Source organism: Bufo bufo, chromosome 1, assembly GCF_905171765.1.
Source record: "Bufo bufo chromosome 1, aBufBuf1.1, whole genome shotgun sequence".
Classification (NCBI taxonomy): Eukaryota; Metazoa; Chordata; class Amphibia; order Anura; family Bufonidae; genus Bufo; species Bufo bufo.
The window spans coordinates 278131256-278146663 of NC_053389.1; the positions used below are offsets into that span (position 1 = coordinate 278131256).

Sequence of the window (15408 nt, forward strand, 5' to 3'; positions counted from 1 at the left end):
CCAGGTTTTTTACTTTTCTGATGCTGTGGTCACATTTGACCATGGCATCTCAGCATAGGTGGATTGGGCATAGACCCTACAGGGAAATTTCCTGGTGGGCCAATGCACAGGTGGCTGCCCAGGCCCTCCTCTTAGCTGCCAGGTGGTACTTAAAGATCTGACACTCTTAGCATTAATGTAGGAGCATCAGGTACTTATGCACTTGGCCAGTGTCCGCAGGTGCCCTCCTGAATTCAACTGTATTGCCGGGATCAGAAGGATTACAGTTTGTACTGTGGCGCAGGCAGCAGTATTTTATGCTGCACTGTAGTATTTGGTTCTGCTGGATGGTATTTTGCTCTGCACTATGGTATTGCTGACCCCGCCTACTTCTGTTGTCCCAACTTCTGTCAATTTAGACTCACCTACAACATGGGGCCACTGTTAGTTTTTTTCCCAGGGCCACTTTAAGTTCCCAGTCTGTCCCTGCATCTGACGGGTTAAATGTGTGTGATCGGCATTATTGCCGATCGCAGACATAAGCCCTGGATGTCTGCTGTTTAAAACAGCTGGGCTCAGGAATGGGTGCCATCTTTAAACCCCAAACTTCCACTGTACAAGTATGGTGGCGGTCCTGAAGGGGTTAATTAATTGCATAAACCTGCAAAGATCATAGGTAGCCATAAATATAAACGTTACCCTCCCCCTAAGAGTAGACACAATTATTCACTCTTACCCACAGATCCCGCCATGGTGCTGCACCCCCTACATCTCCTCCCTCATCTCTGTCTACCATCCTGTCTGTGCTCTAAATTAACGTCCTGCATAATCTGAACTTCACACTCCTGTTTTTAGGACTTTTCTTGAGCTGCACCAGTTCTCTGGCATGCTCTATCCCAAACAATAAAGTTAATTCCCCACATACTCTGATTTAAAGAAAATATGTCACATCCCTTTACTTAGAGCAGTATAAAACAGTGAACGACATGCTGATTTCAGCGGCCTGTCGCTCATCCGCTAAAATAGAGCAGTTACCGAGAAATTACAGACTAATGCTGGCAGCATGTGCCCGAGCAGAGTGAGTAGTGATTATTCATGAGTTTCCTCTCTGCCTGCCCACCAACTGATGATTGACAGTTTTCTGGGGAAAACTATGGATGGAACTGCCAATCATCAGGGGACAGGCAAAGAGAGGGGAAACTCATGAATAAGGCTGGGGCTACAAAGCGACATTTTTCATGATATAAAAATCGTGATGTTGCACTGCAATAATGCATCTAATGATAGTCAATGGGTCAAAATTGCAACCTAACAGTCTCAACACTTGGATTTTTGGCTGCAAGTCACACACAACTTTGCCAGCATAGACCACAGTGCAAGTTGCATGCTACAGCTATTCCTGAGTTGGCTGGGGGTTTTTACTGCCAAATCGCAGCTCTAAAATCGTAGTGCAACAGTAAGTTGCAGACAGGTCACACAAATGTTTTTGGTGGTGTGATTTTTCTGAGCGTTGCTGTCGCACAACACATATCCTTGTACAGCCCCAACCTAAGCCTGACTCTTGCCTCAGGCACATGCTGCTACGGTTAAACTGTAAATTATTGGTAACCATTCAAAATTAGCAGGTGAGTGACAGACCGCTGAAATCAGCATGTTTGTTACTACTGTATACTGCCCTCAATGTGACAGGTTCCCTTTAAAGGGGTTCATCTGATTTAAGATGGGGGCGAGCAACCTGTCTTACAATGTGAGCAGGACTTCACTTTCAGAGTTGCCTAGGGGGTGAAGAGGTAGGACCTCACTACACACCAGACTCTTGCACTTGCACATACTGCACATTGGTGAGTTTTCCTGTCAGGCTGCTCAGCCAAGATGGCATATCGTAGGCAGGATCATATCATTACCATCTATTGTAGAGCAGTGCTGTGTATAGAGAGGTCCCGGCCCATCACCCCCTTAAGCAGCTCTGCAAGTGGTGGCCACTAGTCTCGGATTCTACGACAGGGTGCTGGTGGCCATTTTAAATCATTTCCAGAGAACCCCTTTAAGCATACCATAAAAACCTATTTTTGTGTGGCCTATTATGTTCTTCAATTTAAGGCGGCCATACACGTTCAGTAGCTCCCTGTAACTTATCTCCCAGGAGAACAAAATGATAGGGCAAAAATATTTACTTTCCCCGATCTTTCTCTTTTCCAATATTATCAGGAGAGAGCCGGGAACTCCCCGCACACATTGGACTGTTTGCCAAACCATAATTCTCAGTGAGAGAAAAGCAGTGGCGCTACTTTGAGTGCCGCTGTCTTTTCAAACAGCTGATCGGTGGGGGTTCCAGATGTCAGACACCACTGATGAGATACTGATGACCTATACAGAGGATAGGTCATCAGTATTAAAGTCTCAGAAACCCCTTTAAATCTTCTCTGTTCACCCCTTGTTACATTATTCCTCTTCATCCAGCAGCATTCCCCACACTCAAACGGATTTCACATCTTTCCATACACAGGTACTGACTATTCTCATCCAGCTATACTGGTACTCTCCTACATGACCATTGACCAAAACGAGCACTGCTACCTCTCGTCTCACCCCTACAGATTGTAAGCTCTTGGGAGCAGGACTCTCACTCCTGATGTTTGAATTGTACATTCGTTTGTTGCCATGTAATATGCGGAATATGTTGCCATTATATAATACAAACTATTATTATTATTCAATATTTGATTGTTTGCCTAACACAAAACACAAAACACGTGGAATGTTGCCACCTGCTCTTTTCACCTTATTAGGCCCATAAGAACCATGATTATTGCTCCAACCTTGAGGTCAGTGGCCACCACTACAAGTCGTAATAACCAGATGTGAACAGACATAGAGAGAAGAAGGGTTCTCAGTGGTCACATCTTCATCCTTTGCCAGTTAGAAAGGTCCTTGAACCTTGAAAACATTTGCATCTTCTCCGGTCTGCACCTTCTGTGAGGGCTTCCTCATCTGCCACAATCCTGGTTGACCTCAGTGGCACACATGCTTGGGTCTCTCCTATATCATATTCATGAGCATGCTAATTACCCTCATTCACAGCAGACATAATCTCCTACATGGACTTCTCTACTTGACCACAAAACCTCCCTTAGGGGCTCCTCAATACATATGTCAAATGCCCTGATTCCAAACGAATTGATGAATTCTAGCTAACAATGGACATTAGTAGTGAGATGTCCCCTTGCAAAGCATCTTGCCAGAAGCAACTTTCTCAGCCTCCCCTAGAAGAGAAAGGGAAAGTGGGCGTACTGAAGGAGGGATGGGGGCAGGCAGCAAGGTGGAAGGAAGAATAGCTGTATGCAAATGAGCGGGCGTGGCTAGGGCAGCATGCAACGCCCTCTCCCTATGGGGGCTGGTGGGAGCGTGTGTAGCTTTGGGGATAGTTACTCAGGATTCCACAGGGAAGCAGAGACAGAGCCAGGCAGGGGGCAGCTAGGACAAGAAGCACAGCATCCTCTTCTGTAAGAGGGCACACTCTACAACTACGACCCCCCTCCTCCACTCTGCAGGGCAGGAGAACACAGGACTACAGTTTGTGGTGTATCCTTGAGACTTCTTGGAGGAATAACAGATTTTGGATCCATCACTTGGCTCTTGGAAGATGACACTTGGTGTTGCAGAGCTGCCGTCTCAAGTTCATTGCATTGTGTCCTGAACTGTCACCAAGGAAGTGTCCATCAGTGGTGCTTCTCGCCCTATTGATGTGGTAGTGGAGTGTGGACCTCCAGCAGCCTGCTCTCCTCCTTGCCTGCATCTCTTCTTCTTCTTCTTGGTGGACTCCTCCTGCCTTGGAATAATAAGAGCAGCAGCGGCAGCAGCTCCAGTGCTGTGATCTGGGGGGATCGGTGTAGTGCTAGGGCTGGAGCAGGGGCAGCACCAGGCTGTCTTCATGTTTGGCATTCAGGAAAGCATACAGAGGAGTGGGAGCAGTATGAAGGAGGAGCCCCTCAGCAGCGGGATGAACGCTGTCCGGACGTGGATGCAGGGAGCCGGGGTGCTGGATGCAAACACAGCCGCCCAGAGGTAGGACACTGCCGGCCGGGTGCCTGCAGGGGGCCCCGCACCACGGGCACCTCCTGGCTGCAGGGGTCTGCCTACTGATCCGTCGGGCACAATCAAATCTCATCATATCTATCAAATCTAGCCATTTATTTATCTATGTATCTCATATCTATCTATCTATCTATCTATCTATCCACCCCTCTATCTATCTATCTATCTATCTATCTATCTATCTATCTATCCATCCATCTATCTCTATCCATCTCATATCTATTTATACATCCCTCTGTCTATCTTTCTATGATTTCCCTTTCTCCCCATCATATAATCGAGTACACCTTCTTGTGATAATCCACCTATAGTAGTAGTATAGTAATAGACTTACTAGTTTAGTCAGTGTAGTATAGTTTTGTTTAAGAATATATAGTGTTATTTGTACCTAACAATATTATCAAACATAAAATATGGTAACAACAAGTATAGTAGTATAATTTGTATTATAAAGTTATATATAATAATATAGTAAACAAAATATAGAATTTTAGGTTACTCACTACATTCTTAATCATTTTACACCTTGACCCTTACTATATAACCTGAGTTCAGGCTATCTGTCTCCTATCTATCTCTCTATCTATCTATCTATCTATCTATCTATCTATCTATCTATCTCATATCTATCTATCATCTATCTATCTATCTCTCATATCTATTTATCTATCTCCTATCTATCTATCTATCTATCTATCTATCTATCTACCTATTATCTATCTACCTGCCATTCATCTATCCTATAACATTCCCATTTAATTTATAACACTTTCTTCTGGCAGTCATATATAACAGGTATTACCCCTTTCAGATACTGCTCAATTAAGATAACCCCTTGTGCCTAGCAACTAATCTCTGCATCTATCATCCTTCTTGTGTTTTGCACATTATCTTGACATGGCCTGATCTATAGGAACTGGGATAAGATTTATATAAGGGGGGGGAGACATTTAAAGAGACAGGCCCACTGAATTAGACCTTGGAAGTGGCTCCTTGCATTGTCTGAGCAATGTGTTTCCAATCAGTTTTTCAACCACAATCCACAAATAAATAAACTTTTCATAGACTTGGAAGAAAATGAATTAAGTGGGAGATTAACTCCATGTGAACTAAAGCAGTCTTAAGTGGGAAGTTTTGTCCAACTTTCTCATGGGTCACATCATGAATAAGGATCAAGAATTACATATATAGGTGTAGTTGAGCAGGGCTGATCTTGTTAGCACAGCAAAAAGTTTGTCAATGAGTCATGCATCTATCTATCTATCTATCTATCTATCTATCTATCTATCTATCTATCTATCTTCTATCTAATATCTTTCTATCTATCTATCTATCTATCTATCTATCTAATATCTTTCTATCTATCTATCTATCTATCTATTATCTATATATCTATCTATCTATCTATCATCTATCTATCTATCTATCTATCTATCTATCTATCTATCTATCTATCATCTATCTATCTATCATCTACCTGTCTATTATCTATCTATCTATCTATCTATCTATCTCATATATATATATATATATATATATATATATATATATATCTCTGTATAGTTTCTATCCATCTAGTTTATTTTCTTTCTTTCCTTAATTCCTTCTTCTATCTGTCCATATATCAGTACAGTGTCTGTCTGTCTATCTGTCTATCTGTCTATCTATCTATCTATCTATCTATCTATCTATCTATCTCAGGTTAAACCTTCATCATTAAAAAAAAGGCCCCCAAAAGAATATTTAATTTCCGTTTCTGTTGCCCTTTATAATCCCATATACAGTATACAAACCCCTCTGCCCACAATACCTCGCTTTTCCTAGACCATAAGAATTCTTATTTAGCCATCAGGCTCAGACATCTCCAAACTGTGACCCTATTCTTCACCTCTCCCCAATATAACTAGCCTCCTGTATTCTGCAGCTGACCCTATAGCCATGTAATGTATACCCCTGTGTACTGATTCCTAGTCCTATAACATCACTCTCATCCCTTCTCTTCCCGTAGCTGATTAAAGGGATTCATCAAATACTTTACACTTTATCTTGTAAACACTCATAAACCATCCTGTACAGTGTGCCTACAAAGTGTCTGTTTGTACTGTCACGTGTGTGTAGATATATATATATATATATATATATATATATATATATATATATACACTCTCAAATTAAGATAGATATGAGATAGATATAAAGATAAATAATAGCAACCTATGGATAGATAGATAGATAGATAGATAGATAGATAGATAGATAGATATGGGATAGATAACTACTGGTAACATACTTCCCTGTGCTCAAATCAAGTTAGGGTTCTCCCTTAGCCGCCTATGTAAAACTTCCTTTCTGCCCGCAGTGGTGTGGGTCTCGCCCGGGCACACTTTGAGAAGCAGCCCCCCTCTAACCTGAGAAAATCCAACTTCTTCCACTTTGTCCTGGCTCTGTATGACCGGCAGGGGCAGCCCGTGGAGATTGAGAGGACAGCCTTTGTGGGCTTCGTGGAGAAAGACAAGGTAAGAAAAGTCACATCAATCATTATTACTGATACTGTGCATCTACCTCAACCCATCATCATCACCCCCTTACACCTACATATAATGTCTTCTTGAAATATCATTATAATATATAATCTTGTCTATCCTAGAAATATTATTATCTGTCCAATTTCAAACGCACGATTCGATCGTCTCGATCTATGAATCCGATCTCCTCTGTTTATATATACTGTTATTTATTTCAATAGAATTAATTCCAAATGCAGACCTTACATTAATCAGTTCAGCGAATGCCTTTCATTAAAGCAAGCGTTTTCATTATACTTTATACATACATTATGCTTTATTCCAGTCCAAATTATTATATTTATTCATCCCATGAAATTTGGATTTTTAATTTAAATTTATATAGTTATTCATTTTTATATTTTATTTAATTTTTACATTCTGTTAATTTTTACATATATATAATTATTATTATTATTTTTCTTTTATGTTTATGTGTTCTTCCACTTTTTTGTTTCTTTATCTCCTAATCTTTCATCTTGAAATTCATGTTATTAGACACTTATAATCATAGTCACATATACTTTACTACATCGGACTGTAGCCGTCTCTCTACAACCCCCAGCATGTCCTGATAGCCACATGTTGTTAGGACATGCTGGGGGTTGTAGTTTTACAGCAGATGGCGATCCACAGGTTGCAGATTCACTAGGTTACTAATATAATATTTCTTGAATGTATTCTTGTAATCAGGAAACGAGCAGTGAGAAGACAAATAATGGCATCCATTACCGCCTGCAGCTTCTCTATAGTAATGGTGAGTGTCTGGGGCCGGCACCTCTCTATACAGGACACTGCAGCAGAATGTTCCATGGAAAGAAACTTCTATGTGTTACCTGTGGTGGGAGGACTGGGTGCGAGCAACATCAGCCTGCTGCAATAAACTGTCTTATAAATGTAGCAGAGTTGAGTTTGTTGTCATTTGGTGATGTGTAACTTCCAGTTTTACCCAGAACTGCTGATGATGAATCGTCTTTACTAGTCAAGTAGAGTATTAATAACAAGAGTAATAATTTAATAGGAATTATAGCTAGATAAACACACGTTTGTTAAAAAATATCTATCTATCGATCTATCTATCTATCTATAGTATCTATCTATCTATCTATCTATCTATCTATCTATCTATCTCATATCTATCTATCTCATATCTATCTCATATCTATCTATCTATTTATCTCTCTCTCTCTCTCTCTCTCTCTCTCTCTCTCTCATATCTATCTTTATATTATATCTATCTTTCTCATGGTATCTTATTGACAATTTAGATAATGGATTACAATTGGAGAAGGGGCAGGTTAATTTACCCAGAGTATATAAAACGGAATCATTTGTATGATGCACTATTACTGTCTAGGACGGTGATCCATTAGTCAGGTATTTTATCCTTTTAGTCACACTATTATAGAGATCAGCATGTTTGGTATGTTTATAAGGCACAGGCTCCGGTCTGGTGACCTGCAGTTATATTATTTCCAGGGATTTTATAGCGGTTCACCTCACTGTAATTGTGTTGACTATTGGTATAATAGTCTTGTAGAGTAAAATAGGTTAATAGATTATCCCCATCACTATATGCATTTATCGGGGTCACATTTTAATATCAGTAAGAATTAAAACCCAGCAATATTATGTAAAGCCTCCAGAAAATCTATTTATCTGTTTTTGTATCTATCTATCTATCTATCTATCTATCTATCTATCTATCTATCTATCATCTATCTATCGTTCCAGAAACCTTAAATGACACTTTTCCCTCTTGTCTCCAGGCATTAGAACAGAGCAGGATTTCTATGTGCGGTTAATAGACTCCATGACTAAGCAGGTAAGTGTCCCAGCTTACAGTGCATCTAAATAATAGTATATTACTGTTAATAACCATGTATTAGTTGTCGGGAGATTTCCTTCTGATATGCAGCTATGAAATATGTTGATGTGTATGATCATGTGCCCTGAAAATAAAAGCTATAATAATATGAGTACTGCATGGACAATGGAGCTGTGTGTTCAGTGTAATGTGGAACTTGGGAAGCTGTGGATTGTGTTTGTTTCTCTAATGTGGCTCAGTGAGTAAGGGGTCAGGCTGGCTGATGACAGATGGGAAGGTCAGCAAAACAAGATCCTGCACACTGGAGCACAGGCTGACATTCAGTAGTGATGTGTGTAGGCTGTCACATAAAGATATCTGGGGGAGGGGGGTAATAGCTGATGGGGAACTACAAGCCCCAAAATATCCTACTTATCTCATGTCTTCTAGAGGCCTCACAATTACAACTCATTATTAACCACTTCCTCCCCCTCAGGTTATAAACCCTTAAGAGCTAGCCTTCCTGAAGAAGGGCCTTTATTTTTCAAGAATTGTCTCACGCAGGGGATTTAAGATACCTAGAACCTGATCCAAATAACAGTTTTTTGATTTCCTGCTCAATAAACTATGTCTATAGTCAGGTACATTTCAATGTATGCTGTATCATTATAGTATATGTTTAGTACATTACATGTGTTTATGTGTGTATATTTATTGGCTATATGTGAGTTATATAAGTCAGTATGTCTGGTAAATTATAGAGTGTGTGTTTGTGTGTACCACTAAGAGTATGCATATTTATGTATGTATGTGTAGTAGTATGAGTGTGTGTGTGTGTGTGTGTGTGTGTGTATATATAGAGAGAGAGAGAGAGAGAGAGAGAGATACATACAGATGTAGCAATCCTCATCTTGTCATCTTGATGCTTACCAAGTAAACAATGCCAATACACTTTTAGTTGACTTTTTCAATGGCTTTAGTGAAGCCACTCAAGTTTAGTACTGCTCCATCTGTGTGTATATTTGGGTATATCTGTGTTTGTGTAAATATTTGTTTTTTTTCTGTGTGCTCCCTTTTTCCCATGTCTATAGTTGTGATTGTGATGTATTTGTGTGTGTATATATATATATATATATATATATATATATATATATATTTATTCTCTCTCTCTCTCTCTCTCTCTCTCTCTCACACACACACACACACACACACACACACTCTCTCTCTCACACACACACACACTTATATATGTGTATGTGTGAGAATTCGGTGTATGTGTATTTTTTCCATGTGTACTCCTATTTGGATATTTCTGTTTATATGTGCATAGGAATCAGTGTGTGTGGATGTGTTTTTGGAGATTGTCAGAAAACACACCAGTCTCATTGTAACCTCCTTCCTTCCTGGCAATGTTATGCAGTTCACATATTATTTTTGGACCTTTTTTGCAGACACTCCAGGCATTTCCTTTTTTTTTTTTTTAAATCCTTTTGTAATATCACATAGATGTTTTTATCCTGCTATCATATCCACTGTCATTGCAGTACATTATATCACTATATCCCCTACATGTTTGCTATCATCTTAAAGATACAGGAAACCAATAATATCTGTAATGTAGAGTATTCTAGAGTTTCAATATTTAAATTCCTTTTTTTATCCAAAACATAACTTCACAATGATAGTTGCTACTATATTTTATGGACATATAGTCAATAAACCTGGATTGGCACTGGTTGGTACATTCAGTTTATTATACAGTACTGCATAGTGCTCATGTCCTTTTATAATTCATGATAAGTGAAATTGCTTATGCTGCTCTCAGTTAATGAGAGTTTTATACACATTTTTTAATGTTTTTATTGTTTTTAGGAAGCTGATAAAATGTTTAGCTATTTTGTGTGTATTTCCACACTTTTATTGCTATTGTTTACAACCCCTTTTTTTTTTCATTTATTCTTTGAACTAGTTTTAGTTGAACAATGTGGCAGTCTGGGTTTTATTTTTATCTGCATTAAAATTCAAAAATTCAAAAAATCTATTTATCTATTATCTGTCTCACTGTCTGTGGGGGCTTCCAACGTAAATGCTTGGCAATTTATAAATTGGTGACTACTAAATTCAGCCAGTTCTCATGTTCTTCAGTGGAGCAGCCGTTGTTTTGTGTTTGCCTTTTTCTGAAATTAGTACCTCACAGACTTGACAGATGTGACTAGAGCAGAATCCTGTGAGAAGCTGAGGCCTCTGATGCATTTTACATGAACTAGTAACCTGGAAAGCTGTCTGTGTAGAAGCCAAAGGAACCACTAAGAACCAGAGTCAGCTACTCATAGAGTATACTACTCTGACATGAAAAAAGAATGATAGATAAAAAGATAGATAGATTAGATAGGTAGATATGAGATAGATAGATAAATAGATTAGATAGATATTAGATAGATTAGATATAGAGATTAGATCGATGATAAATAGATGAGATATGAGATATACAGATTAGATAGATATGAGATATACAGATATGAGATATACAGATTATATAGATATGAGATAGATAGATAAATAGATTAGATAGATGATAGATATTACATAGATAGATTAGATCGATGATAAATAGATGAGATATACAGATTAGATAGATGATAGGTAGATAGATAATAGATAAATAAATAGATTAGACAGATGATAGATAGATGATGTCCAAGATGGGAGCACTTCCAATATATTAAACAGGCATGTGCCCGAGACAATCACTTTGCATTTTGGAGTGCTGATATATTTTTTTTAGATAGATAGATAAACAAATCAGTGGAAAAGACAGACAGATAGAAAGAAAGATACATGTGACTATGTTTCCAACTGTGTCAGAAAGTTTGTGACTTTTGAACAGTCACTTTTTGGCTTATAGGGAATAATTGCAGTCATACAGCAGCCATTTTTACATGATTCACACACTAATATTAATAATGATAATAATCTCTATTTCTACAGCGCCAACATATTCTTTAGCACCTTACAATTCAAACGGTACATATACAACCAAATTAAACATCACAGTTACACGGCCCCTTCACATATGTCCGGTGATCCGGTTCAGTTCCATCTGACGTGAAGCAGAGAATGCCTAAGGGGAACTGAGCCAGAACTGATCCCATAGTTTTCTATAAGATCATTCTCATCCTTCTGGCACATCGTTTGTGATGCCGGATGCCAAATAGCGCCGGAAACGCAAGATACTCAGTTTTTCTGTCTGGCGCTATCAGTGAATAGATGCAGGTGGATCTGAGCACTCAAGTTCAGTTCACATATATCAGTTGTGTCTGACTCCCTGCATAAAACAACTGGCAGAAATGAAGTGCGCCTCATGTGTGAGGGCCCTGCTCACAGGAGCTTGCAATCTAAGAACAATAGTTGTTTATCATCTTCAAGTCTTGGTCTCATTCATACAAAAAAAAAAAAGTTCTATCTATCTATCTATCTATCTATCTATCTATCTATCTATCTATCTATCTATCTATCTATCATCTACCATCTATTCAATAAATAGGAATATAGATTAGATAGATAGATCAGTGGCATAGCGTGGGTTGCCAGCACCCGGGGAAAGCCAAAAATTGCGCCCCCCCCCAACCTGTGATCACGCCCCTTTTTACAAATAATGCAGTAGATATCACTTGCAGTCCTACGTAACTCCACAGATAACTCAGTGATAACTCTCTGAGTACAAATAATGTAGTAGATGTCACCTGCAGTCCTATGTAACACCACAGATAACACAGTGATAACTCTGTGAGTACAAATAATGTAGTAGATGTCACTTGCAGTCCTACGTAACACCACAGATAACACAGTGATAACTCTCTGAGTACAGATAATGTAGTAGATGTCACCTGCAGTCCTATGTAACACCACAGATAACACAGTGATAACTCTCTGAGTACAGATAATGTAGTAGATGTCACCTGCAGTCCTATGTAACACCACAGATAACACAGTGATAACTCTGTGAGTACAAATAATGTAGTAGATGTCACTTGCAGTCCTACGTAACACCACAGATAACACAGTGATAACTCTCTGAGTACAGATAATGTAGTAGATATCTCCTGCAGTCCTACGTAACTCCTCAGATAACACAGTGATAACTCTCTGAGTACAGATAATGTAGTAGATTGGTATGAGCCCCAGAGTTCAGAACACTCACAGTGTGACCTGAAGTCGGGGGCCGGGCTGCGGCAGGGTGGGCCAAATTCTAAATCTCCTCCCCCCAACCCTACCATGAAACAGATATATAGATAGACATAACATACATCGCTATTAAATATACAGTAGAATACCCCACCATACCTCTTACATGCAGTGACATCTCCTGTGATGTAGACTCTCTCCTTAACGTCTTCATTCAGCGATTAGACCACCATGATACCTTCTTTCAGCAGCTTCTCATCTCTGCAGAGTTTCACAGATTATTTTTTAGGTTCCTCACTTTACTCTCAGCCTCTCCTTCCTGGTGTCTCAACACTGTCATCCTGCTGCCCCCCAATACTGTGCTAGAGCCAGACAGATAGTCCCCCATTCCCCATAATATTATTCCCCCTGTATATTATAATGACCCCCTCTGTATTATTATTATTATTATTATGGCCCCCTCTGTATCATTATTATAATGGGCCCTCTGTATTTTTCTTATAAAGGCTCCAGTGTATTATTAGTATATATAATGGCCCCCTCTTTGTTATTAGTATAATGTTCCCCTCATAATTATTATAATCGGCCCTCATTATTGTTAATATAATGGCCCCCTCTTTATTATTAGTATAATGTCCCTATCTTTATTATTAATATAATGTCCCCCTCTTTATTATTAGTATAATGGACCCTCTTTATTATTAATATAATGTCCCCTCTTTATTATTAATATAATGTCCCCCTCTTTATTATTAATGTAATGGCCCCCTCTTTATTATTAGTATAATGCCCCTATCTTTATTATTAATATAATGGCCCCCTCATTAGTATAATGTCCTCGGTCCTCCTCTCTCTGCTCCACCCCCACCCCCATAGTGCCCCCAGTACCTCCGCAGTTAGGGTAGGGTACGTAAATTTAAAAAACAAAAACAAAAAACCTCTCTCCATCATAGCTTGTGCCTTCCCGCGCCACGTCATCTCGCGAGACCCGACACAGGAGGTCACAGTGAGGTAATCGTGACCTCCTGAGTTGCTCTACTGCCTCATAGGCTTCAGGCCTAGTGGCCTGAAGCCTATGAGGCATAACGGAGGGGACGGGAGCCATAGGCTCCCGTGGCCCTCATTGAAATGCTTGCTGCCTGGCGCCCCCTGCAATTTGGTGCCCTCCCCCCTTCCCGCTACGCCACTGAGATAGATAGATGATAAATAGATAGATACATGATAGATAGATAGATAGATAGATAGATAGATAGAAAGATAGTTATGAAATAGATAATTTCTTTCTAATCCATTTATATCCCTTTCTCACTTTTTATCACTGGCTTATTCATATATATATATATATATATATATATATATATATATATATATATTATTTTTTTTTATAAAATACTTGTTAGAATGAGTGTGGGTTATCTGATACATACATACTTCCAAATGTGACATTATAATTCATGACTCATGATGAGTAGATGGATTTATATTTCACATATGTATAATGCTAAGACTTGAAGGCAATTAAGAGCTCTAGAGTCTGCCTGAGTTCTGTCATTATTAGGTTATACAAGAGAATATTCCGGTTATTGGTATGAAGATATCACGACTTAACAGTAACAAGGCCGCTAATTCTATTAATATCAATCCAATCAATTCCCATTGGCCCTTTTTCGTTTTTTGTAAAGCGATACTGTGATGTAGTTATCATCCCATTATACCAGTTATAAGAAATGTGTACAAGCTAGGCCTATCAGACAGGCCTTCTCTAGTTCAAGTTGCAAGGTGGTATAAAGATGTAGGAACTGTGTCTAACGTGTCTTCAAATATATTATACCATGTGTGTCACTCTGATACATTTTGAAAAATGTGCACCTTTTTGACAACTTATATACTGTTTAAGTTAATGCCAGTACAGGAGGCATATTCAGTTAATGGTATACTGGAAAGACCCTATATATATATATATAATTTATTATACTCACTTATATGGCGCTGACATATTCCACAGCACTTTACAGACATTAGCATCATGCTGTCTCTAATGTGGCTCACAAAATATAAGTTCCCTAACACTATGTGTCTGGAGTATGGGAGAAAACCGGAGTACCCGGAGAAGACCCACGGAGAACATACAAACTCCATGCAGATGTTGTCCTTGGCCGGATTCAAACCCAGGAACCCAGCGCTGCAAGTGCTAATTACAGAACCACCATGCTGCCTATATATATAAAGAATGCATGGTATGCTAGTGAATGATGTCTCAGCAGGAGGCCTGGATATGGATGTAAGGTGGGGTTATTTAAAAATGATCCAGGCTGTGGAGAGAGCGGAGCATGGGTGGTGGTATCCATGGGAAACACCACAGTATGGCTGACAGTACCTTCCAGCATCCATTTACCAGTCTTGGATCTATCTATCTATCTATCTATCTATCTATCTATCTATCTATCTATCTATCTATTATCTATCTATCTATCTATCTATCTATCTATCTATTATCTATCTACAGTATCTATCTATCTATTAATCTATCTATCTATTATCTATCTATCTATCTAATCTACTGTATCTATCTACCCATCTATATCTATCTATCTATCGATCTATTATCTATCTATCTATCTATCTATCTATCTATCTATCTATCTATCTATCTATCTATCTATCTATCTATCTTCTCATTACTCCTAAAGGTCTGTATCTGTAACACTATTTAGAATTGCATTAAGCAGTACAGAAATGTTGTGTGGCTCATAATATATATATATATTTGCATGAATT

General features: G+C 38.8%; 1 protein-coding gene across 4 annotated transcripts in view; it reads left to right on the forward strand.

Annotated features, from left to right (window-relative positions):
- Positions 1-3408: 3408 nt before the first annotated feature.
- The window catches only part of EBF1 (EBF transcription factor 1), a 357532-nt gene continuing 345532 nt past the window's right edge, over positions 3409-15408 (forward strand). For all 4 annotated transcript variants that reach the window (XM_040439863.1, XM_040439880.1, XM_040439870.1 and 1 more), the window contains exons 1-4: positions 3409-4044; positions 6434-6590; positions 7332-7395; positions 8408-8463. In XM_040439863.1, coding sequence (XP_040295797.1) covers positions 3911-4044; positions 6434-6590; positions 7332-7395; positions 8408-8463 — 411 coding nt within the window. In that variant the 5' untranslated portion in view covers positions 3409-3910. The remainder of the gene's footprint in view (positions 4045-6433; positions 6591-7331; positions 7396-8407; positions 8464-15408) is intronic.